At 44.7% G+C, this 25,874-nt stretch overlaps 1 protein-coding gene across 1 annotated transcript; it reads left to right on the top strand.

Moving 5' to 3' along the window:
- LOC126545911 (uncharacterized) lies at nt 1-25,874 on the top strand. Its single transcript, XM_050193955.3, has 4 exons — nt 1-204; nt 12,361-12,522; nt 18,121-18,216; nt 25,388-25,874. Exons 1-4 carry the CDS (start codon nt 82-84, stop codon nt 25,454-25,456), a joined length of 450 nt encoding a protein of 149 aa, XP_050049912.1. The 5' UTR covers nt 1-81; the 3' UTR covers nt 25,457-25,874.

Raw genomic sequence — 25,874 nt, 5'->3', positions numbered from 1 at the left:
AGCACCCGCGGTTCGCGCAGCCGCCGCCCACCGCTGTTCAACGGCCGTCCACGATCAGAGCGCGCCCGGTGAAAAAACGTCATGGCAAGCACCACGACCACGATCAGGACCACGATGGTCAGGGAGGGACCAACCATCAAGTTCGTCTCTGTGCAACAGGGCTTCATTTCAACGATAAGCGGCCTGCTGACAGCCATCGAAATGGTACGCCCACCCCGCCTGTCGCGCACGGGAGCAGCGGCCTCGCGACAGTTGCCAGCTCGCGGCCAGTCAAGAGGCGCGCGACGATCCCCTGCGCGTCCCTGGCGTGGTCGTCGTCAGTGAATGCGCGACTGTCCCCACGCTAGGCTTAATCAACACATGGGGTGCATGGGTCACTAATTATGACCAGAGTGTTCACGCTTATGTTTCAATACAAGCTACGCTATCAGTAACGATATCAAGTAAAATTAAACGAGTCGCGCCGCGCGTCTTTCCATCCGGAGACAGGATAGGGAGCGCGTGCTGATGCTTCCATGAAGCACACGTAGAATGAATCCCAGTGGAGTATTACCACAGGCCAACATACGTGTCGAATAAAAAGCACTAAGGTAGCGCTATCCCAAATACTAAAAATAAGCTACAGTAGGTCCTGTGTATAGATGATGCCGTTGTGAAATAACTTATGGTTTCGATCCGTAGGCGGCCGAGCCAAGGGTGTTATAGCCCAGAAACTCAACATACGAGAACACACCGCAATATAGTGTAGCCCATACTGGCGACAATGCAAACATAAATATGCCTTCTAGGTAGACTTTGAACTCTATACATAAAGGGGCAGCTTTTGGTGGGCATTGGTGGCACCCCTTTAGATTTAATGTGATTAATAACGGTGATGGTTAATGTGCTTTGTCAAACTAATAAGTACACTTTTAAAGAAAAGCGACACGCAGTAGATTGCTTGCCATAAATGATCTAGCAAACAGCGCAATAAACGCGACACCGAAAAGAGGCACACGACACAGCGCCTGTGTCGTGAGCCTCTTTTCTGTGCAGTTTGCTAAAGTATGTGTTCGTACCAACAAGCCCGGCTGGCCACTATGCTTACAATAGTTTCCATAATATTCCGCTATAATAATAGTAGTAAATTACGGCTGTTCAGATAAGAAAGGTGTCAGCACTGAACAAGTTAAGCTTTACGACCATTTCTGCTACCCATGCTTTCTGATGTTTTCGCTTTCATGAAACAAAACGTTCTGTTAACCCCACATATATATATATATATATATATATATATATATATCAGAATCGGTTTTTATTAAGATCATTAGAATGATTACAAGTTGCTAATATTCAGGAGGAGGTCCCGAAGTCAAAGACTGCAATGAGACCTCCTTTACAAAGTAAACGTAATAAAACAAAACTATAGCAGTTTTCAACAAATTGTTAACAGAAAAATTACAGGTTTTAGTATGAATACCATGATTGAAGAATTACATATGCATAAATGTAATGAAAAAAAAGCACTGTAACACAATCTCGTTGACAACTTATAATGTAATTATATCGTTTTTATATGCATATGCAATTACATATGCATAAATGTAATGAAAAAAAGCACTGTAACACAATCTCGTTGACAACTGATAATGTAATAATACCGTTTTATTTTTTCAAAGTATCGTGTAACTGACTCACCAACGACCCTCATGCGAACTCACGGTATTGAAACATTACAGCTGCGCCGGAAAATTCAGACTGAAACTACTTTTCTTACTAAAAAACCATAAACTGTCTATGAATGCAGACCCCTTCCTTAAACCTAACACTACGCGCCAAACACGAAATCATCATGCACAATCATTAACCCCTTACAGTGCTAGGATTAACGCCTTTAAATACTCATTTTTTCCACGCACCATTGAGGAGTGGAACAGGTGTCCGCCAGATCTTTTAACCAGAGCTGATTCTTTTGACTCAATGTTTTCTTCACAGCATTTAATTTGAGAGCCATTTATTTCTACGTTTACTTTTTGTATTTTGCATCTGAGCCTTGTATTTATTGCTGTATTTTGTGTTACAACTTGTATTTAACATTTTTCAAATTTGCTAATCCTGTTCTTTTTGCATATATTATGTATTCGCCCCTCCTGCTTGGGGCTACTGTAGGCCTGCAGTATGTTCTAAATAAAAAAATAAAAAATAAAACTGCGTAGATGACGTGACGAACACAGTGGAATTTGTTAACTTGAATGTATATGTGAGGCAGAAACAGAAACCTGACGGTATGGCAATGAAAATGAAATGAAGGCACCCGAAAGAATGGTTGTGAGTATGGACTAGGCATCAGTATTCGACAGAATGTAATCTTTTAGTTGTTTCTTGAATTCGTGAATTTTAAGTGCTTTTATGTGTAATGGTAGTGTGTTCCAGAATGCGATAGATGAAAAATGGACGCTCTGTTTGCCATAATTAGTATGTATTTTAGGTAAAATGAAGTTCCTATTTATTGCAAACCTGGTAATATTAGTATTTAATAGAGAAGATTGTGGTAACAAGCTATCGCATCGTATGTAATTGATTTGACGGAACAAAAAGGTACCTAGATTATATTTAACGAGTTGTGTGACTAAGAATGTGATTAGTTCGTAAAAGATATGAGGCGTTGTTGTTATATGGGCTAAATGTTATTACCCTAATAGCCTGATTCTGTAGAATTTGCAATGAGTTTGAATTGGTTACGTAAGTGTTTCCCCAGCAAGTAACGCAGTAATTAATGTGGGAATGAATAAATGAAAAGTGTAATGATAGTAATATTTGATGGTCAAATATGTGTCGTGCTTTCAGAAATACCCTAATCCCGTAGGTAACCTTCTGTTTTAGTTGGGTTAAGTGTTCAGTAAATTTAAGATGTTTGTCTACTTCTATGCCAAGATAATTGCATGAAAAACTTGCAGGAATAGGACTTCCGCCCAATAAAATAGGAGGAATGGAGTGAAGTGTTCGTCGGTGGGAAGTGAATACAACAAATTTTGTTTTAGACGGGTTTATCTGTTGCTGGTTAGTATGGCACCACTCCAGCAGGCTGTGTAAGTCGCCATTTAGGTTAGATACTAAGGTTGTAATACATTTATTGGAATTAATAATAGTAGTATCATCTGCATAAAGTATACATTTCGAAGAGGACAGGCAGTTCGGCAGATCATTGACGTATAATAAAAATAAAAGCGGACCCAATATGGAACACTGGGGCACGCCAATATTAGTGAACCTGGTTTTAGAATGAACGGCTGAAATGGTTACTACCTGCATTCTGTCTGTTAAGTAATTTTGTAGTATATAACAAGAGCGCTGGGCCGGTAATTCCCAATGATTTAAGCTTACGAAATAATATGCGGTGATTTATTTTCTCAAACGCTTTGCTTAAATCTACAAACACTGAAGCTGCATAATTCCCTTCATAGATAGCGAGTTTTAGTTGATCGGTTAGAGCAACGAGAGCCAGTTCGGTCGAGTAACCCGAGCGAAAGCCGTATATTGGAATGGTGAGAGAATGTTAAATTTTGTAAGGTAATTAGTTAAACGTCTTTCTATTAGCTTTTCGATTACCTTACTAAAGAAAGGTAATACACAGATGGGGCGATAATTGGAAATTAAAGAGCGGTCACCTTTCTTAAAAATTGGGGTGATCTTGCCTTGTTTTAGTTCTTGTCGGAAACTGCCTGATTTAAACATGACGTTGATTATGTCTGCAAGGACATCACTTATTAGGGATGCAATTAATTTTATATGGGAAGGGTGTAATTTATCGATGCCGGCGCCAGTTATTTTCATGTTGTTTATAATGTTTAGAACTTCCTGGGATGTAGTTAGAAATAAAAAGAAAGAATGTGGCCGGCGCTGGGGCACGGGATTGTCATGCGCAGGTGACTATAGCTCGCTGCTAAAGAAGAAATCAGCAAACGCATCAGCTATTTCTTTGGTGGTCTTGTATATCATACCCTGATATGCAATTTCTGTTATAGCTTCGCGATTATTTGCCCTGTTTAAGAAGGAGTTAACAATTTCCCATTTCTTTTTTACGTTTTTGCCGTATTCCAAAATTTTTCTTTCGTACCATGTTATTTTAGCTTTTTTCAATGTGGCAGAAAGCTGGTTAGAAAACTTTTTGTACCGAATGGCTAAATTCTTGTTAAATGGTTGTCGTTTGGTTTTCTTATAAAGATTATCCTTTTTGCGCATTAAAGCTAAGAGCTTATCTGTTAGCCATGGATTTTGAGGCGACGCGTACTTCGTTTTGCATTTAACTTGAACGGAATGACGATCAAGACATGACTTAAGCATAGAGATAAACAGTGCAAATGCTTTTTGTGGATCATTTGTAGAAAAGATGGGGGACCAGTCAAGGTTCGACACGGCGTCAAGGAATGATTGTTTGTCTAATATAAACTTCGTGTACGTGATTTTTTCGGAGCCATGAGTATAGTGAAAATCTAAAAATATAGGATAGTGATCAGTTATGTCGGTCATTATAACACCTGCGTCTGGTGGATATGCCAAAGTTGATAATGCATGGTCAATTAATGTACCTATGGGGTGGTTAGCACATCGTGTCGGTATCTTAATTAAACATTCATAACCAAAGCTGTTAAAACAATCAGAATAATGTAAAGCATTAGTAGACGTACTATCAGCGAGGTTAATGTTGATGTCGCCTATAATTATTACATTTTTGTTTTCATGTGCTAGCAGTCCCATGACTTTATGGAGAGCAGTACAGAAATCTATTGCTGATGACGAGGGTGAACGATATATGCAACCAATTATTAGGTCTTTGTTGTCTATGTTGAGGAAGTCATTTTTAAGTTCAATCTAAACGTCTTCACAATTAGTTACATTAAGTTCAAAATCGTTCCTTCGGTTGTAAGTAATATCTGAACAGATATACAGCGCTGCGCCGCCATGGTTGCTGAACGGACGATTGGAGTATTCAGGAACAAAACTAGAGAAACAGAAAAGGTGTTTATCGTGGTCGCTCAACCAAGTTTCAGATACTCCGATGACCGAAAATGGGAAGGTGAATGAAGAAACGAGATCGGAGAATTCATCGAAGTGCTTGCACAGACTGCGCGCATTCAAGTGCAAGACAGATCGCTGATGATTTGAAAGAAGATTGTTTAACTGGTTAGCTGTTAGATAGGACGAAATTGTGAGACTTGCGTAAGTGACAGGCGTGGCGCAAAGGTGGATTAGAGTTAGGTTATCACTGAAAGGTGGGATTCGGTTGCGATGCGAAAGACGCGGCTTTCAGTTGTTTTCCGGGCCTTGATTTGACAGTTTTCTGTTCACAGAAATCTCCAGTTCTTCGTTTTTTTCAGACCCAAGGCTTTGGAAAAGAGAGCTTTGTTTTCAAGTGTTAAATGTTCATTAACGAAGACAGGGTTCTCTTTTGCTGTTGCGACGCCAATATCACTCAGGCAGAGTCTAGCTTTCCGTGCTTTCGCGACGAACTCGGCTTTCTTCGTTCTCGAGTAGAAGCGAGCGATGATATTTTTATGTTCTGTTTTAGTAGGAACACGATGAACAACGTCGAAGTCAGTGGCCGTTACTGGGCAACCAATTTTGTTGCCAATAGTTTGTATGACTGTCACACAGTCCTCTCCTTGTGTGCAAGAGATGCCCTTAATCTCGACGTTGTTTAATCGAGAATATTGCTCCAGTTCGCCAACTTTCTTTGTGAGAGTGTTGTTGTTTGCTTGTAAAGCTTTGTTTTCGGATTTTAGCTCTTTGTTTTCGGCACTCAGCTTTTCGACGAGTTTGCTTAGAAATTCCACGCTGGTTTCCAAACTATCAGTTCTTTTCTTAAGTTCTACGACGTCTATGTCCGAATTGCTCGCCCTCAGCAGAAATTTCCCAAAAATGTCATCAAGAAGTTTTTCGCTTACATTTCCAAGCTTGGATTCAATGTCATCAATTATTTTGGCGAGCTCCGCATTTGTAGGCATTGTTCACCGACGACACCCGGAAGGCCGCACTAGACGACGCAAGCTTGGCAGTACAAGTTAACACAAGTTCAGCAGCAATGTTTGGCAGCGGCTGCAGCAATATTAGAATCACAAATGACAACGATACATACGCATATGACTAACCTGCGGATACAAAGAACGTTGGTCAGTGTGTGTTCCTGTTGCCACAACCGCTGGCAGAATAAGGTGCCGGTACCGCTGCGCCTCCTCATATCCTTTTCTCACGGCGGGCTGGTGGCGCAAGCGCAACGCTGGCTCCGATAGCACCGAAGATTCTTGAACGGCGCAGCTGCTGCAGGCCGGGACACATGTGGAAGCAGATAGCGGGACGTTGGTCAGTGGAAGACGACGACACAAGCCTGCGGATACAAAGAACGTGGGTCAGTGTGCGTTCCTGTTGCCCCAACCGCTGCCAGAACTATATATATATATATATATATATATATATATATATATATATATATATATATATATATATATATATATATATATAAACACAACTGAGAACAGACGTTCGGTAAAATATACTTCATTTTTCCCCGAACTAATATCGCCGAAACAACCCATCTTAAAGATAGCGTAACTCGTAATCCAAGGGTGACGGGATGCTATATATATATAGTACGCCAGAATATAGCTGCTTGATCCTGCCTCGTTTTCTCCATGTTTCTTATTATGCACTTTGTTATTAGTGCACAATATGTACGCTAGAGCACCACACAGGCCGTTTGCTTTTCCGGCCCAGGCCCGGCCTGAGCCCGAAAATGCCAAGTGCCAGCCCGCCCGAGCCCGGCCCGGTATTTTCAAACCTGGCACGCGTACTCGGCCCGGCTCGGCCTGCTAGCCATTGAGCCTATAACAAAGCGTGGTCCAGTCCTCGACTATTGTGAATATACCAGCCGCACAGGGACTCTTTATTATAAAGACAGGTTTGACTGTGTAAGGTTTTCCGATAGTCTTGCTGAAAAGAGAACAAGTAAAAGAGAAAGAAGAAAATACATCATCTGTTCATTATGCTCGTTCGTTACTGTGTTATGTGAACGCCCGTGCTACATTTGCCACATAGTTTTACAGCAATATACAGGGTAGTTTTATTTTTCGCTGCACCGAATTTTAAAATTTTGCCTGTGGCAATTAGCGTAATTCTAACCCTTGGTATAAATAACTCGACGTGGGGGGGGGCAATATTATTGCGATAGCAATTATATGGACACTCGAGGCGCATTTCTGCCGTCGCCGTCATGTTCCAGGTAAAGTCGAAGGGCGATAAAATCGGCGCCGTATGCTGTATGTGCGAGTGAAAGCGCACGAGGGTGAGCCGGCGATAGCGCCCGCCTGGGCCACCGTCCATCCGCGACGAGGACAGAGTCCGCCGCGCGCTGTATTTTCGCGCCTTAGTTCACGTTGATGCACAAAAGTCGATTCGCTGGCTGCTGCTACCGCGCTTGCTGACTACAGCGTTTTGACAGCGAGTGTCCGCGGTCATCGAGCGAGATGTGGTCATGTCAGGTTGTGCGCGCGTGACACGACGCTTGTTAATTTAGTCAGTATGCCTATGCTTACAAGTTTATATGGCCGATAAAACTATTATCCTTACTTCGTTTAGCTATAGCTGTCGACTAATCCATAATGTAGTTTTTAGGGCCGAAGTAACCGCCATATTTTCTAGTTACTAAGGCGTAATTAATTATTGTATAAATATGTTCTTGCGTTTTAGTGATCGGTACTGACATTCAGTAAGCGTTGTGCAGTCATGTTGCTCAAGCTCCTGACTTTGCCCCTATCTTTGTGATTCCCCCCTCACACAATGCTCCGATGCTTGGAGCTGTGAGGGGACTTGATCAGAATAATAAATAATTTGCTATCGCAATTGATGATTCGCCTTTGGGGTCAAACTACGACTTTTTCTACGAGAAATCAAAACGCGTAATTTCATAATTAACATAATTAGGCTAATTAACTTTCTAGTTCCTTACTTTACGGCACATATTTCAATCTACGATGTGTAGCCGGTGAGTTCGCAATGCGTCCACTTGGAACGAATTCTCAGGACTCCACCAGTCTCGATATGTGACTTTTCAAAGTGTCCGACGAAATGCATTGGCGTTCCAGCTACTCTTGTGCTTCAATGCGTAAGGCAGCTTTTTTTTTTTCTTTTTCTTTTTTTATTAAAGTAAGTGCAACAACATTGTATATTTACCGCACCTTTGACAGCCCATATCTCGAAACCAGTGTCATCTCCAGAATTCGTTCCAAGTCGATATACATTGCAAACTCACTAGCTACAATTCGTATGTTGAAATATGTGCCGTAAAGGAATTAATTAAAAGTTAATTAGTGCAATTATGTTATTTCTTCAATTAAGCAATTTGATTCTTTCTCGTACAAGTAATGAGCGCCTCATCGAGTAATTTAGATCAAGGGTTAGAATTGTGCTTTTGCCAATGGCAAAACGAACACCAACGGTTTTCCGCAGAACCTCATCACGTGCGCCGTCCATGCGCGTCGCCTCCAACGCCGCTCCTCATCGCGGCAGCGTTGCAAGACGCGCGGTGCATGGCTGTCACTGCTGCGTAGCAGAAGTTACGTCGGATCTTGCATCGCGCCAACGTGTCACCCCGCGTATCGTCAGAACACCGGCCAACGAGCTCGAGCGCACCTCCGCTATAAACACCGCCGTCGCTGGCAACGCTTCGCCCGTCGGGCGAAACTGTCAAATTTTAAAGGGAGGCTTTCTTAGCCTCTTCCTGCACTTCGGGGCTACAGTATCTATCTAATCGCTGTCGACTGCGCAGGCGCCACTCCAACGTCAGAACGATCGAGCTCATGGCTGAGTGGTAGCGTCTCCGCCTCACACTCCGGAGACCCTGGTTCGATTCCCACCCAGCCCATCTTGAAAGTTGTTTTTATTTATGAATTGCCTTCCGGGATTTTTCGCTCACGGCCGACACCGATGCCGACACCGACGACACCGTCTTTTCTGCGACACGAGCTCCTTAACGCTATCGCGTTAAAACATCGCGCTCCCACAAAGTCACGGAAATCGTGCCGCAAGATTATACATATGCATTATCCTGGGTGCTTCTACGAAGATCCTTTAGCAATATTTAAAAATGACCATATTGAAATAAATGAGATTCTTTCGGAGACATGCCGTCAGCGGCACCGACCATGGGTTGACGGGTGATACTAGGTATTTAGTTTCTGATTAACACAAATAAAATAATTACCTTTTAAACATTTAATTTGAGCGGGCTTATCGTAATCGAGGAAATTGAAGCGAGCTCTCCGTACAAGCCATATCAACTTTTAGATCTGGATAAATTCGCTTACCCGCGTATTAGCCGCGCCCCTCGAGGCGACGTTCTGCTCACGTCAACCTGCGGCGGGCAGCCGGCGCGTTGCGGCCAAGGAGGTTATATGCTTAAGAGAAATCCAGTCCAGTTCTTCCCTTGTGCACGCGTCTGCAGGTTGTCTCACTGGCTTCCTGTTTATTCACAAATACTTACCAACTCGCCCAGCCAAACATTATGTTGTATTATGCATGGTTTGAACACAAGATCGGTTATGCTCAACTCCAAATACAAGATTGCGCAGAGTGCTATATGATGTTTCGGATACGCCACAAAAATGTAATCCAGTACATTTTGAAGAGCGGTAACACTGCTTTTGAGAGAGAGAGAGAGAGAGAGAGAGAGACGAAACGTTAATGTCCACTGGTGTGGGCTGCAAGCCCGGGACAGGCACGGCCCTACTGCACTAAAGGTCCGCTAGTCCACGTCGCTGCAGCACCTCTGCAGCCCGCGTGGTCCTCTGCCGGTGCGGGTCCGTCGCGCGCAGTGTGGCCACCCATTCCTCCCATGTGGAGAGCTCCGAGCCCGGCTAGGCAGGATCAGCCGGGCACTCCATAAGGATGCGCGTTAGGGTAGCGGTGGGATGGGAGCCCAAGCAGGTAGTTGGGGTGAAGGCACCCGGGTGGATGCAGCACAGTAGATAGGGGGTGGGGAGTGTTCGTGTCTGCAGGCGGAGCCACAGGATGTGGTGGTGGTGGTGGGTAAAGGATGGGTGGGGTGGGGGGTAGAGCTGGCGCTTCGCTTTACAAGCTCCAAACTGAGCTTGTAGTGAACCAATATACCTTATCGCGATAAAAAAAGAAGAAAAAAAAATACAGTTCAAGTGTCACTGAAAAGTGTTTTCTGCTGTTCCTACGTTTGTGTATGCATTGGTAACTGAAATGTTTACGTTGTCTGAATACTGCCAACTGGGCCAGTGCAATGCGTATATGGTTCATTAATAGATTTTCTCGACGCCATGGATGAGTGGGATCGATTTCTTTAGGTACATATTAATTATAATAGAACGTCCACAGTGAAGTTCGATGACGCAACCTTTGAATTCATTTATATCAAGTGTTTCAACATATTAAATGCATTATTTTAGTGCATTTCCTGAGAAAACTTACTTGGCAGTTTTGTGCCAAAATTAAAGAGCTCTTAATAGAATATTGCGAATAAAATATGCTCTCCAAAGGCGTGAGAGCCTTTTTAGAACTACCGGAAGCACCTAAATATACGAAATGGAGTTTCTGCACATGTCCACAGCCATGCGCGTAATAGCACTCTCGGGAGATACAAGAAAGCAATAAATGAAGACGATGGTTGCGCCGTATAGTCAGAAGTTGCTGGTGGGAAGCGTATTAGGTCTCTACAAAAGGTGCCTAAATATTTTTCGCAATCCAGCGGGTAAATGGTGGTAAATATTACGTAGTCACATTAGACGAGAGACCGCTCGTAATTTAACACAGCGAAGAAGTGCGATTGGTGAAGCGTCCCGCAGGTTGCTTTTTACGAAGCCTGCATGCGGCGAGAGCTGGTTGCAGACATTTCTTTGCGATAACAACACAGAACTGTGAACTGATATACAGCTTTAAAACGTTTCTTCTAAAGTTTTTTTCGCGGAACTACAAATACAGCCTAATCCTGCGCGTATTCCACGGCTGCCTAAAAGTGCACCATAGACGACCGCGATGTCATGAAACTTTGATCTATGAACTTTTTGATGCTAGACACTGGCAAGTTCACCGGAATGGAAAGGGAACGGCAAGAAGCATGTTAAAAAAAAAGGCGTGGCGTATGCTCATATTTGTGTTAGCACCAAACAATGAATCATTATGAATGTATAGTGGATAAAAAAAAAAAAGGCAGCGGGAAATTGCTCGCTGGGACACCGATAAATATACAGTGCGATGCGACTTCAGAAATAATGACATTGAAACGTTCAATAACTTAGAAGAAACGAAAAAAAAAAAGACTGAATCGTTGCGACGGCACATCACAAGTCGCCGTAAGCCCCTAGATACAAGGAAATTATTTTTGAGCAGTTCTCACGGCGCAACAATGGCTGCTTGTGTACTGTCAAATGCTCATATTCTATGCACTAAAACTCACGGAACGGCGCGAAAACGTGCTCGCAGCGAAAGCGAAACATTGGTGCGCGGACATGCATGCGTATACGCGCAGTCGGTCGTTGCATTGAGGTTTCATTCTGTTATGCTTCATTTAATTACACATACAGCCCACTATAAGAACATATTTTACGTAGTTCGCTCTCAGCGATTGTCGACCTATCACGCAATAAACTGGTTCAGGGGACGCCATCACGGCGACCGCGCGCAGTGGGCGTTCACTGTACGTATTCGGTAAAGAGATAGCGTCTGTAAACCATTCTATGCTTTCTGTTTGCCCAAGAATATTATTTTGGAAGTAAAGAACTTCCTTCGTTTCGAAAGTACTTACAGAAATGTCCAGGAGGGCTCTCGCGTGATATTTTCATTGAGCGCCGACAGCCAAACCGATAAGGAGCGCGTCGCGTTATCCCTCATACTACGCAAGCGAGGTGCCTCCGACAGATGGCGACTCCGTAAGTCCTCGCCGCCAATACGGAACCTTACGGCGACGGCGACGCCGACGGTAGAAATGCGCCTGGAGTGTCCATATAATTGTTATCGCAATAAAATTTCTTCCCTGTAGTGTCTCGGAGTACTGCCTACCTGTGTTTTGTTGTTGTTTATTACCTGCCATAGCAGGGCATATTTGGCTACGGAAGAGCCCTCTATCTCAATACATACATACAAAAAACACTACACAAGAGAACAGTATAAATAGAAAAAATGATGTATAGAAATAATAAAAAGCTTTCACAATCACATTCACCGTGCACATGCGTTGGAAAGCGTAGCACATGGCCGATATGTCGTGATTTAAAAATGAGTCAAGCGCATGATGAGTTCATTGCGGGTTAACATAGAAACCTCTTTGCGCGGAAATGAGAAAGGGCGTCTCTTTTATCGTTCCAGGTTTTGGGAATCATTATATTCTCCTTGGCGATGCTATGGCTCATCAGGGGTGCCGTGCTCTTCCTCGTTCTGATATCATTTGCCTTCTGGGTAATGTCGTTGCTGATACTCATATCATCAGCGTTTTCTGCCACTGGAACCCTGCTGCCAACGACGCTATTCGTAAGTAAACCTGTTGACTTCGTTTAATTTAACTCGATGCGAGCGGGTCGAGTTAAATTGCCGACCCAAACCGACCCGCAGCTGCGTTTACGCGCATTTCGCCGAGCGGGTGGAGCAATCCATCTCTAGCAGTGAGGCTGACCCAATACACCAACGTTCACATGAACCCGACGACCAGATTTTGGCCCGACAAGCGGACTTGCCCCGACGTTGTCGGGTTGATGTAAGCGAGCTACTGTACACGTCTCAGTAAATCGTTTTTGTTGAAAATTATCTGATCCACTGAAGCGCTTTAATTGAAATGGATAATCCAAACTTATGAGGTGATTTACAAAAAGAAATTAAAAGTGTGAATGCTATTTATGTCACGGCTGTTCCTCCAATATTAGGATACTTGTACATGCTTGCACTCAATTAAGCTATGGAAGAGAGACAGGCGGGTTAGGGCACGTCTTTCAGAGTGACAGCGGCGATGATAATCATTGTTCACTCGACAATTAGTATTCCCTTTCGTAGTAATCATCATTTACACCATCGTCGCTGTAAGTCTTCTGCCGGACAAGGGCCTCTCACAAAGTTCTCCAATCACCCTAGTGTCATTCGCCACATGTGCCCATTCGGCATCTGCGAATTTCCTAATAAACTGTTTCCTGCCACCGAAAGCGGTTCCCCCTTTCATGTCGCCAGCTATCTTATATATCGACGTACCATACGTCTCACACAATGCCCTTTCTTCTTTTCAGAGAAAATGGTATCGAACCACGTGTGTTCTATAATCCATGCTCCTCTGTCTGTCTGTCTGTCTGTCTGTCTGTCTGTCTGTCTGTCTGTCTGTCTGTCTGTCTGTGTCTGTCTGTCTGTCTGTCTGTCTGTCTGTCTGTCTGTCTGTCTGTCTGTCTGTCTGTCTGTCTGTCTGTCTGTCTGTCTGTCCGTCTGTGTCTGTCTGTCTGTCCGTCTGTGTCTGTCTGTCTGTGTCTATCTGTCTGTCTGTCTGTGTCTGTTTGTCTGTCTGTCTGTCCGTCCGTCTGTGTCTGTCTGTCCGTCTGTGTCTGTCTGTCTGTCTGTCTGTCTGTCTGTCTGTCTGTCTGTCTGTCTGTCTGTCTGTCTGTCTGTCTGTGTCTGTCTGTCCGTCCGTCTGTGTCTGTCTGTCTGTCTGTCTGTCTGTCTGTCTGTCTGTCTGTCTGTCTGTCTGTCTGTCTGTCTGTCTGTCTGTCTGTCTGTCTGTCTGTCTGTCTGTCTGCCTGTCTGTCTGTCTGTCCGCGTGTGTGTGTGTAGCCTTCTAAACAGGCGCCTAACAGCCCAGTAGCTACACCAGTGAACTTGTGCTGCGAAAGAGCATCAGTTTCTGTTACTGTTGCCAACCGAGTGGAAATTGAGGTCACCCATTCAATGGAAATCAATCCCGAGGAATTCTTAAGGTTGTCTATGATGGAACGTCTCAATAGCCCGAGGACGTCCGATACTCTACAGATACGATGCCCTTGTCCGTGTAAAAGAGATACTGAAAAATTTACGAAGTTCCTTCAGAGCCTTTTCAGGTGTTATTGCGGGCAGTGTATATTTACTAAGACTAAAATGCAGTGTAATCACATTATACAGGAATTTTAAGATATTTCTTAAACGTACATTGCTCGTGCGCAAGATGATATGAAATACGTACAACTGTTTTCGTTTCATATTCGTTGACATTCTAGTGGACAAGAAAATTATTTCAGAGAGTTGCTTCAAGGTTGCTTATGCGCATGTTTCGTGCCCATACGACGCTTCCACTTCGGCGGGTTCCCAATATTTTATATCCTCACACGTACAGCTAGTGGCGCAGTATGTAATTTGTGATTTTAATTTGAATCACGGCAATATATTTTTCTCTTTCTCGCTCTATCTATCATTCCGCGTCATATTTATCAGTACTTTAGGCTTCACTACACAAGCCTTTAATTTATATCCAAATATTTGTATGTATGCCACATTCTGTAAAAAAAAAAAGAGAGAGAGAGAGAAAATACTGCAATACAGCGACGTCCTCAAATCGTTGTTTGTCGCAGATTTCACTAGTATATATGTTCTAAAGTGAACCTACTAGCCAGATATTGAGAAAATGCTCGACTGGATGCTTTTGCCACTTTCTACTCAGGGCGTAACCAGGATGCCCGTGCATGGAGGAGTACGTTCTGACAATGTGGATGGTGAATATATGTAGTCTCAACACAGACGATTTGCAATACCTTCTAAGTCGATTGCCGTACGTAGCTTTCTTTTAAACAAAAATAATCGTTCGCAGACGCAATTCGACATTTCTTTACAAACCCAAAGGGGGATCCTGCCATCTGGCCTCAGCAAACGGATTCCATTTCTCGCCGGTTTGAGCTTGAATGATGGTACCCGGTTCTCAAAGTCGCAAAGAGGAGAGAGTGTCTTTTGAGAGGAAAAGAAATACCACACCGTTCTGAGCAACAGGTATAGGAGAGAAGGCTCAAATTTCCTAATCGCCGTAAGGGGAAAAATATAAAGAAGTAGAAAAGCGCGACGACCCGCCGTGGTTGCTTAGTGGCTATGGTGTTGGGCTGCTGAGCACGAGGTCGCGGGATCGAATCCCGGCCACGGCGGCCGCATTTCGCTGGGGGCGAAATGCGAAAACACCCGTGTACTTAGATTTAGGTGCACGTTAAAGAACCCCAGGTGGTCAGAATTTCCGGAGTCCTCCACTACGGCGTGCCTCATAATCAGAAAGTGGTTTTGGCACGTAAACCCCCCCCCCCCCCCAAAAAAAAAAAAAAAAAAACGCGACTAGCTTTGGAAGCGCCGAGCCGAACCGGCAGTACGCACCGCACGTTCGTCACGACGCTCCAGGGCTTCGCGCTTGAGGTAAAAATGCAGTCCGGTGACATGGATTAACAGTTTACAAAATTTTGTAAGTCATCTTGCCCACGAGACTGCTTTTCAAGGCTGTCCTTCAACCAAAAACTCTCTTCCGCAGACTACATTTCCTTTAATTCATTGCCTGCATATATTTCTCCTTCTCTCTCAAGAAAGAAACGCGAGCACGATTCCTCGCCTTTAACACCGCCGAAACCTCGGATAGTATAGGGGTGATTCGGCAATGACGGAGAGAGAGAGAGATGAATGTTTTAGAACACTTTTAAAAAGATTGCACCCTTTGCGGCTTATCTTGTTCCACAACAACAATCGTCATCTGCCTTGCTTGCATTTCCTTTCTTGAAAACTCTGCGTTCGCTACTTTCCTTTGAAGAATGCAATGGCACGTTGTCAATGCGATACCGTTCATGACCTGAAAGTACCGGGTATAGCAGCGTTAAAGAAAGGAAAGGCGCGCTAGACAGGTGACGATTATAATTGTGGGCAAGAGAAGCCCCAAAGGGTGCAAACTTTTCTTAAAGCGTAGGAAATGGATAAGTTGTTGTTGTTGTTGTTGTTGTTGTTGTTGTTGTTGTTGTTTTGTTGCAGCGCATATCCTATTTCCTTCGTTTCTCTTTTTTTGTCTGTGTTCAGATGAACTGCCAAGGCGTAGCTATATAAACGTCAATTTTCACTGTACCGAAGCCTTGGAAGACAGCTGACTTCGACAATTTTACAATTCATACATTAAGGCTCCAGCTGGGTCACGAGGCTGTGGTACAACTCACCTACCTAATCGATAAATGTGGTGACAGGTGCGTAAGCCAGGAGTCACTTGCACTACACAACAAGGAAAAATGTTTTTTAGAAGCATCTAAACGTTAAAATTATCGCACTTCTTCCTTTACCGCTCGCCTGTCTTGTTTCACGTTTGGTTGAGGGAATGCATGGTGCGCGGGTGTACGCATGTGTGAGTTTTCCTATTTATATGGCTGCTTGAATGCAATAAACCTTAGTCATGAGTCAGCGCTCGCGTTCTGTCTCTCTTCTTCGTCCGCGTTTTTAGTGCCCGCCGTAAGTATAATATAATGCAGATGTACCGACTCGCCCAGCTAGCTGCCGTACTACAGTTTGAATATACGGCTTTTTGTTTGCCCTGCGGCGCGTGAAAGGTGCCCCATGAGCGTGTTCAACGTCACGTCGGCGTGTGGGTCCTGAGGGCCATTCAATCTTGTATAAAAGAAATTAAACGTGTCATAAGCAAGATGTGGTTTTAATACGCCGTGCTTCCCATGGGCTACTTATTATCCCTTGTTTCATTTGATGCGACTCATGCAGATCAGGGCTGGCTAGGTTCAGAATCAGATGTAACACTTTACTTCTCTCACAAATTACCCGAAACGCGCGCACGACAATGACAAACGTGAGCCGTGCTTTAGCTGATAAAAGAAGTGCGCCGCTGTTTCGTTTTCCGTCAAAAACTATGTGACACGTTGGGCACGCACGTACCATTCTGGCGTGTTTGCTGATCCGAGGTATGCATGCATCTATAGTAAGCAGGTGGCCGAAAATGTACAGCTGTCTGCTTGCTAACGCTAAGTGACAAATTTGCAGGACTCACCTGCGCCCCGGCAAGACTTCATTCCAACCAAAATCTCTCGTCTACGGGCTTCATTTTTTTTACCTCGAGGGCTGAGCAGTCAAAGGCCACTGGGAAAATTGCGAGTTCAAAGCACAAAGGCTTTTTAAGAATTCATTCATTTACAAGTGAGTGGTGCACAGTATTTTGATTGGAAAATATCTTTCTCGCGCACGCACAGCGACATTTTTGCAAATGGTAAATTCTGCGGAAAACCGCAAGGTGGAGGAAGTGTCATGAAAAGGCGCGTCTGATTACAGAAGAGAAAAAAGTTCGGCAGAGAGAATTAAGGCTGCTTACGTGTGGGAATGCGAAAGCATTGTAGTCGCTTTGGAGAAATGTTTTCGTTTAGGTATTTATTCGTATGTCGTCGTGCACGTCGTAAACTTGCACGGCATTCCTTTTTGTGTTCCCTTGCTTCGTCTTCTGCGGCGTGTTTCCGTTGGCGACCCCGTTTCGCAGATGCCGCTGAGGTAGACGCTTCGGAGTGCCTCCCAGTAGACACAGCATCGATAAAATCCGGAGCAAGTGACGCGCGGGAGGCAGCGACGTGACGTGTGCAACGACGCGCGCGCTAGGCACACCTCATTCCATACACTCATGATTTGGCGTCGAGAGTGCATCGCCGTAGACACAGCACCGATTAATTCTGAAGAGCAAGTGACACGTGGGGTGCAGTGACGGAGGCAGTGACGTGACGTGTGCAATGACGCACGCAATAAGCACAACTTTAGTCAACCCCAACCGTGGAGCCACCGTGGCGTCGGGGAAGCGTGCTCGTCACGCACCCCGGAGGCCCGGGTTCCATTCCAACCTAGACCGAAATGTACCAAATGTCCTTTTCTATTCCATTAATTTAATGTGTGTACAGAAACCTGCCTGACAAGTCTGGCGTCAATCCGAGCATTTCTGACGTGTTGTAACTCTTCGAGTCGTCGGCCATTTTTGGTACCATCTTTCGGCCTATAATGCTTTCGCATTAAAATCTGCCCGTATGTCTAGCAATCGCTTCTTCTGGTTCAACAAAGCGAGGGCTGCAGCTGTGCAGGTACTCCAGACAGCGCACATTGATTCCGTGTCCCCGATCTGTCTCCGATATGCAGTACATGGTGTTTCACGGCACAGCTTTCCTGTTTTACCTGAGCGGAGGTGTTTCAACAATCATCAGCAGCCATCACGGCGTGACCATCGCAGCCGGGGTGAGCATTTCAGTGGCTTCTGGTCTCTTTATACGCCCCACGTTTACTTAATAAGCAAGTTCAACAATGCCTTCTACGTTAAAAAGTCATTAGTGTCATTACACAAGTGACTTTTCGTCTAAGAGGCACTGTTCAACCTGCATAATAACCTTCTCCGCCGCTGTCTAGTAGAGCTCAGGAAATTACAGCGTCCTTTTACGATTTGAGTAGTAAAAACCTGGAATTGAAGCAATGCTAGATAACCAAAGTCACGGGAAAGTCGTCTCTATTTGTGAAACATGAAGTTCCTGAAAAGTGCCGCAATTTCCATTAGCGAATGCTTTTTATTACCCTGGGTTTCTTCTTTCCTTTTTTTCTTTCTTTCAGTCAAGAGTTCAACGTAATTTCACACTAGTGTGAATAGCACAAGTAGCACAAGTACAAAGGTGTTGACAAGTGAACGGTGTCACAGCACGGTCTCAGTACAGCACTGATTTACCTCTTACTCTCGGTGATCACATTTTAACCCACTATGCTTTTACGATGCTTACGTGAACCGACGGCCCCAGTGCTACTTGTCGTCACGTTACTGTCCACAGCACGAAGTTCGATCGCTTCGAAGTTTTAAATCGCGTTGTAAAGAACCGCACGCACAAAATAAAGCCTGTTACAAAATCAATAATGCAGTTTTTCCTCCTTCATCTCTCTTTTATTTCACGTTGCAGTTCACGTCTATTGATTACATGCATTCTACGCCGAAGGAACATTCTCTATTTTTCTGTCTCTAATTCGTTAGGTACTCGTGCTACTCAGTCTTCAAAACAACGTGCTACGCAATGCCAAGTGTGTGCACTGCAAACTACGAAGTTAAAAAAAAAATACTCATACAATCTCTGAGGGGACCGCTGAGAAGTCCCTTCGACATGTTGGACATGTTCAGAAGCGTACGGTCGCCACGTGGGTGCGTTTACATAGTCACTGACAAGCATGCCCCCCCCTCCCCCCCCCCCCATGCTCAGAAGCTCCTCCCGAAAAAGAAAGAAAGAAAGCGTGATGAATTTGTTTGTTTGTTTGTTTCTTTGTTTCTTTGACAATACTGCCAGCTTCTTTTTGGCAGCCACAGCAGGAGTGGTACATACAAAGAAACGGGACACTTTACAAGGAAAGATAATGTCGAAATAAAATTCGAACACCGCAAGTTCGTACACAGTGGAACACAGAACATGCATACCTGTGCGCTACTGCGCAGAACAATAGCTCTGAATACCGAGGACGCGAGTTCAATAAAAATATCGGCACGAAAGGAAACATGTGCTTCGCTCACAAATGACAAAGAGCTGATAAGGAGCAGTCAACAGAGTGATTGTTTCTTATCTCTTGTGTAAGCTTGTTCCAGTCTCTTGTCGTTCAAGGAAAAAATGAAAATTAATAAGCGATCGTTCGAGCCTGGGGTACAGTAAGGGTAAGTTCGTGTGTTCCGCGGGTATTTCTAAACGTGTTAAACTGCAAGTATTTGTCAAAATTGATTTTAGTTTGGCCGTTGACTATCGTGTAAAGCATCTCGAGACCGTGTAACTTCCGGCGTTATCCAGTTTTGGGAGACCAGACCTTGAACGGAGATCAGATAGTGACACTTGTCTTTCGTAGGCATTAAAAATAAACCTGAGTGCTCTTTTTTGTACTTTATCTAGCTTATCCGTATCAGTCTTTGAGTATATCAGTCTTTGTGTATTCAGGTATAGAGTACGCGCCAGTGACGTATAACTAACAAGTTTTGTCTTACTCGCACTGTGTTTTAGACGTTGCCCAAGCAACCAGAGTATTTTTTGAGGCTGACGAAACTATGTTTTTAATGTGCGCACTCCATCTTATACTGTGAGATACTTCCATCCCCAGATAATTAGACGTGTCGACAGGCATAAAGCCAACGTTGTTAACTTTATATGCTTGCGATAGCGGAGTCTTTCTTTTTGTTAGTCATTTGGGAGCACTTAGCGATATTTAGGCTCATCATCCAGGTCTGGCACCAGTTAGAAATTCTTGTTAAAGTTAAATTATAGCGTTTTACGTGCCAAAACCACGATATCATCATGAGACACGCCGTAGTGGAGAACATCGGAAATTTGAACCACCTGGGGTTCTTTAACGTGCACCTAAATCTAAGTATGCGGGTGTTTTCGCATTTCACCCCCATCGAAATGCGGCCGCCGTGGCCGGGATTCGATCCCGCGACCTCGTGCTTAGCAGCCTAACACAGAAATTGATTTAAAGCGTTGCTTAAGAGTAATTGATCAGGTTTGGATTGAATGACATGATAAATGACGCAATCATCCGCGAAAAATCGACATTCTACAGCAGTGTCAAACGAGATATCATTAAGATATACAAGAAAAAGCAGGGATCAACGGACGGACCCTTGGGGAAGACCTGAAAGGACTGGAGCCATTGATGATTTAGAGTCCCCTATTTGAACATACTATTAACGCTGTGTTGTGTATAGAGTTAAAGGGAAGCTGAAGAGTCTGTCGAATTCAATAAGACGCTCATATACGAATGCGGGAACCTTATAAACCATGTAGGTAAAATTTGTTTTTTTTTTTCAATTAGGAGCGACGTAATCGTCGGTTGAAATTGCGCTGTAGCTCCGCCCCCCGTCGAATGCCGCGCGCTGCTGCTGACGCTGACGATGCGAGCGGAGACTGGAAACCGCGGTGTTGTGACGTCAACTCTAGTGTTTCGTTCCTTCGCAGCATCCGCGACCATGCCTGACCGCGCTTGTTTCTGCGTGCGTGCCATCGTAATCTGCTTCGATCGATTCTGCATTCCTTTGTTGGTGCGTCTGCGTGTATGTAGAGCGGTAGTCAACGTGAGTGGTAATCAACGTGAGTGGTAGTCAACGTGGTAGTCAACAGATGAAGATAACTACACGTACTGCATGAACCGGGAAGCTTTTCACGCGTTTAAACCGTCTTTGTAGATTGCCGACAGCTTTGGACAGCGCACAAATGCCGACGATCGCATCCCCGCTTACGTTCCACGAGGAGGCATGCAGGAACACAACACTACAGTTGTTTGACCGGAAACGAGCTCACTAGATCGGCGAAAGATCGGCGAGATCACTAGATCGCTTTGCAAAAAACATACTCACCAAAGAGCATTTCCAACACGAGGAGATCCCAAGACTGCTTTCTTTCGCGTCGAAAGCACTGCTCGCACCAGCATCGTTTGCTTCATCGAGAGGCCGGCTCTTCGCAATCGGCTCGTACATGTAGGGAGTAACGCCGAACTCCTCAGAAAAACGCAGTCTCTCTCAATTTTCCATTACCGTCTCACAAAAACAGCGCCAAACTACCTGGCACCGCGCTTCATGTGTAGCGGCAGCGGTCGGTTACTAGTGTTGACGTCACGAGGCGCCCGACCAATCACAGGCGGAAACGAGATGCGCCAGCTGGGCGTGTCCGCTGCTGCACTTTTCGTCGAAATAAAATATATTTGCGCTTTCTTTCGCTCAATTTCGATACGATATTTGAATTCGGAGGGTTGAAAACCATTATGTACAGATGTTCACTCATTTTTTCTGGAAAACCTTTCAGCTTCCCTTTAAGCCACCGCAAAATACGCTAATTTCTAAAGAGTTGCTTTAGTTTTAATGTAATTTTGGAATGCGACACGCGGTGAAAGGCTTTTTCAAAGTCTAGAAAAATCATGCCGACCTGGCCACCATTATCAAGACCTGCAAACAAATCATTAGTAATATGACATAACTGGGTTACTGTTGAAAGGCCACTCCTAAATCTATGCTGACTGTTTAAGAAAACATTGTTGCCTCCCAAGAAGCTGCTTAAATATTTGAAAAGAAAATGTTCCAATACTTTGCTAGCTGTGCGCAACAACAAGAACACCGGGCGATTAGTTACTGTGAGCTTATCGCTGGTTTTGTGCAATGGCATAACATTACCCATTTTCCAGTCAGCAAAAACTTTCCCTTTCTGCAAACTTTCGCCAAAAATGCTATAAAGATATTTAGCTCGCCACTCCACGTATCTAATCAAAAATGTATTTGGAATGCCGTTGGCAGCATAGCCAAGACGCCACTATGTCTCTGGGCCTTGAACGATAGTCGTTTTACGCACCGCTTTAGATGAAGTATTTCGCGCGTTATCCAGGGGCTTCGACGTTTGTTTTCGTGTTTTTTTTTTTTCGGGATGTATTTATTCATGCAATCACACACCGTACATTTCAAGTGCAGCCTCAAAGTATCAACACCTGTGAAGTTCCTGTGACACTGTAATACGCAAAATTGCCGCGCGACTGGCCGCTCGAGGCACTTTGCGAGTATTCGCGGGCTTCTTTCACGCTCGGAAAAACACTTTTATGTAGCACATATTGAGCAGCAGAAAGCTGTATCGGCGAATTTTTCGTGTTGTACAATTTCCTCGTTGACATTTTTCTTCTAATTATAATGATTAAGAAGCTGATTAAATAATTAATTAAGACTAATTACATAGTTAGGTAGAATGCAAAAAGATAATCTGAGTATCTCCAAGCGACGGCAAACAACATTACCTTGGTCCGGTCCAGCTATATGTGGCATTTGCATACTTTTAAAATTTGGCTCAAGTTAAGCGAAACACCCTGTATTTCTTCCATTACTGCGTTTAGAGCAATTATTTATGTAGTAGAAATGAAGCCAATAATTCTCGAATGCCATTCCATTTTCTAGCGCGACTGTTGTCAAGGTATCCGCAGCTTGCTGACTGAGTGAAGTGCGCCATGCCACTCGTCGATTTTATTCACGCCCGCAAGGTGCCTCGGCTCCCTCGACTTATAAGCAGCCGCCATCTCTGGCGCCCGGCGGTATCATGCCTAGGCCCACGACTTTTTAAATGCGTAAGCATTTCTGTGCCTACCCAATGAGGAAACCCATCCGTCCGTCTGTCCGTTCGTCACGTAAGACGATCACTTTCAAGATATGGCTAGCAGCAGCGAGCGAATGCACCTTCGTGCTGCCTCTCGCTCCAACGCGAACTAAGTAAGCGGCAGGAACACAGCGCACACGAAGCTATCAGCACTCGGCGCACTCTATTGCCATCGAAGATAGCTTTCAAGATAGAGCACGCGCGGCCGCGCCATACGCCGCCGCCGCCGGAGCACGGTTCGTGATGGTTCGACGCGGATAACGGCTTGTAATGATCGGAACGTCATCAACCCACCTGGCGCCGCTACCTGCAGTAGTTTTCTTGCATGATCAATTCACCTTGCGCCGCCGTCCGCAACAGTTCGCGTCGCCGCAGCGCTGTCGTTTAAGTGTCGTTTAAGCGACGGATCGGCCCGTCGCTTGAACAGATCGCTCGGTCTTGTCGCGCGATCGCTCGGTTCTGCAAAACTAAAGTTCGTCGCTCGTCTCCCGGAAGTGCTATGAGCGACTAGCCAATAGCGCGAAGCCGGAACTGGATGTACATAACTCAAGCACTTCCGATTGCCGCACGGAACTAGCAAACGATTGAATTTTTATACGTGCAAGGATGAGAACCTACTGCAAGACCTTCAGAAATATTTTATGCTGCTTTTTACAGTAAAAGACATCAACTTAAGTTAATAAAGCATGCGTCACGCTAGTTTTGGCGCCTATATTGCTGCCCCCATATACCGGCAACACTGGGGAGACGTCGCTCGAAGTCATCGCTCGCATGGGGTACGACTTGTAGGCGACGAGCGAACGCGACAGCCATCTCCATCGCATCGCTTGTCGCTGTCGCGCGCAAGATCGCTTGCACGGGGTTTTCTTACGTCGCTCGAAACCCCATGAAAGCGATCTTGCGCGCGACAGCGACAAGCGACGCGATCAAGTTTCATAACATTGGTAATGACACCGGGCTGCGTGGAGATGAGCAAGTGGCACTGTGCTCATGCATACTTAGATAACTGCCAGAGGGGTTTCTGCGTGAGTTCTTCAAGAGAAGCTCATAGTCTGGAAATCATTAGCGAATGATATTTTCACGAGGGCAATCATATAAAATAGACTTAAAAATGGACAGTATCTGGCTTCAAATGTGCTGTGTACATGTCGATGCGCGGTGTTTTTGCTTAGCATGCATCGAAGTTTTAAAGTTTGTGCAATAAAAATTGCACGATACCAGTCTGGACCATGAAAATGTCCAGACTTGTATCGTTCAGATGATGATTAATTCACGCTGTTATGTATTTAATTAATGGTTTGTTAATAAAAACTTATTTCTCCACCTTATGTGGATAACGCAAACAGCATTTGGAAGCCAACCCTCGACATCATCCAGACGGACGATTAAATTTAAAAAAAGGAGCTCTTGTGGGAGCTACACGAACAATTATTTCACCTTCGCAGGCTTGCTGAAGCTGAAACTGTCTTGGCGAAAGAATGCCTGTGCCGTCGATAAGCACAAGGTTGACCTGATTAAGACTACACTAACCTTAAACACTTGGTGCAGCTACAATAAAAAAAAGAACAGATTGTTTTTTCTAAACGAAGAAATGGAAACGTTTAGTGACATTTTTATTTATCTATTTTATCATTGTAATTGACCGTACGAGTTATGCTTGCTGTTCAAGTAATCAAACCGAGGAAGCGCCGTAGAACAGGCAAGATTTTTAAACTTTGTGAAGGTTAAACGGCCCCGCACATGCCTACCTTTGCCCCACAGTCGCGGGTCGAGTCATCTGTCAGGTCTGGCAAGTTCATCCTGACTGTATATCACCCTTTCGCCTTACTTGATTTTACCCGTTCGCGAGCCGCATGAGCGCGGCAGTTCCCTTCGCGCTTTGAAATCCCTGAGCGGGTCTTACGTGCCCAGTGACTTGCTGCAGGAAACTTAACTCGACGATTGTTCGCTCGATTCGACCGACGAAGCAACTCGACCCGATCCTGTGGGGCTCCAGGTAAAGGCCGCCCTATGATGCACGTTTTCATCCTCAGAGCGCAAGAACGGCCTTTATTCAATCGTATACTAGGGTAGCAAACCGGATGCTGTTCTGGTTGACCTCCCTGCCTTTCCTACCCTTGTTTTCTCTCTCTCTTTATGCCTTCTTATCAATGCGTGGAAACTCATTTTACTGTTGCATGTGTTATGACCTTGGAACACGCAGTATACGTTTCGTTCTTTTTCGCAATGAATATATGCTATATACTGTTTCGCTCATTTGCTTTACTAAACAGGTCCTCGGCCTGGTTGCCTCTATCTTCCACCTGATTCACGCTGGATTCGCTTACAAGAAGAAGATTTGATCGAGACAGGCCAATGCAGTGCGTCCACCGTTCACTGCTGATGTCTCACTGCTGAGAAAGACCAGGCAGAGGCGACAAACGCTTTGCAGTGAAGAGGGGAGCTCAGGCCGGCGGTGCCAGTCGGTCGACCTGACGCGCAGCGCAGCAGCTGTGGGCGGCATGAATACGCTGTGTAGGCGTCATCTGCGCACAATCCGTTGTTTTCATCGGGAGACTATGAGTCATGCATGTAATGCATGCTCAGGTGCTGGCCATTGTCGAAGCACTAGAGCGTACAGCGCGGCAAATGTTTATATATCGTGTTTCTTGTGCAGTGTGAGCCGTGTGTTCCTTCTTCACGTCCCAAATTCTAACCACGAAATGTCTCTTTTGTGCACTGAAAATAAAAAAAATTAAAACTGCAGTCTGACGACACCGA

This window comes from Dermacentor andersoni, chromosome 1 (genome assembly GCF_023375885.2).
Source record: "Dermacentor andersoni chromosome 1, qqDerAnde1_hic_scaffold, whole genome shotgun sequence".
Taxonomy (NCBI): Eukaryota; Metazoa; Arthropoda; class Arachnida; order Ixodida; family Ixodidae; genus Dermacentor; species Dermacentor andersoni.
This window is presented reverse-complemented; position numbering and strand designations above follow the sequence as displayed.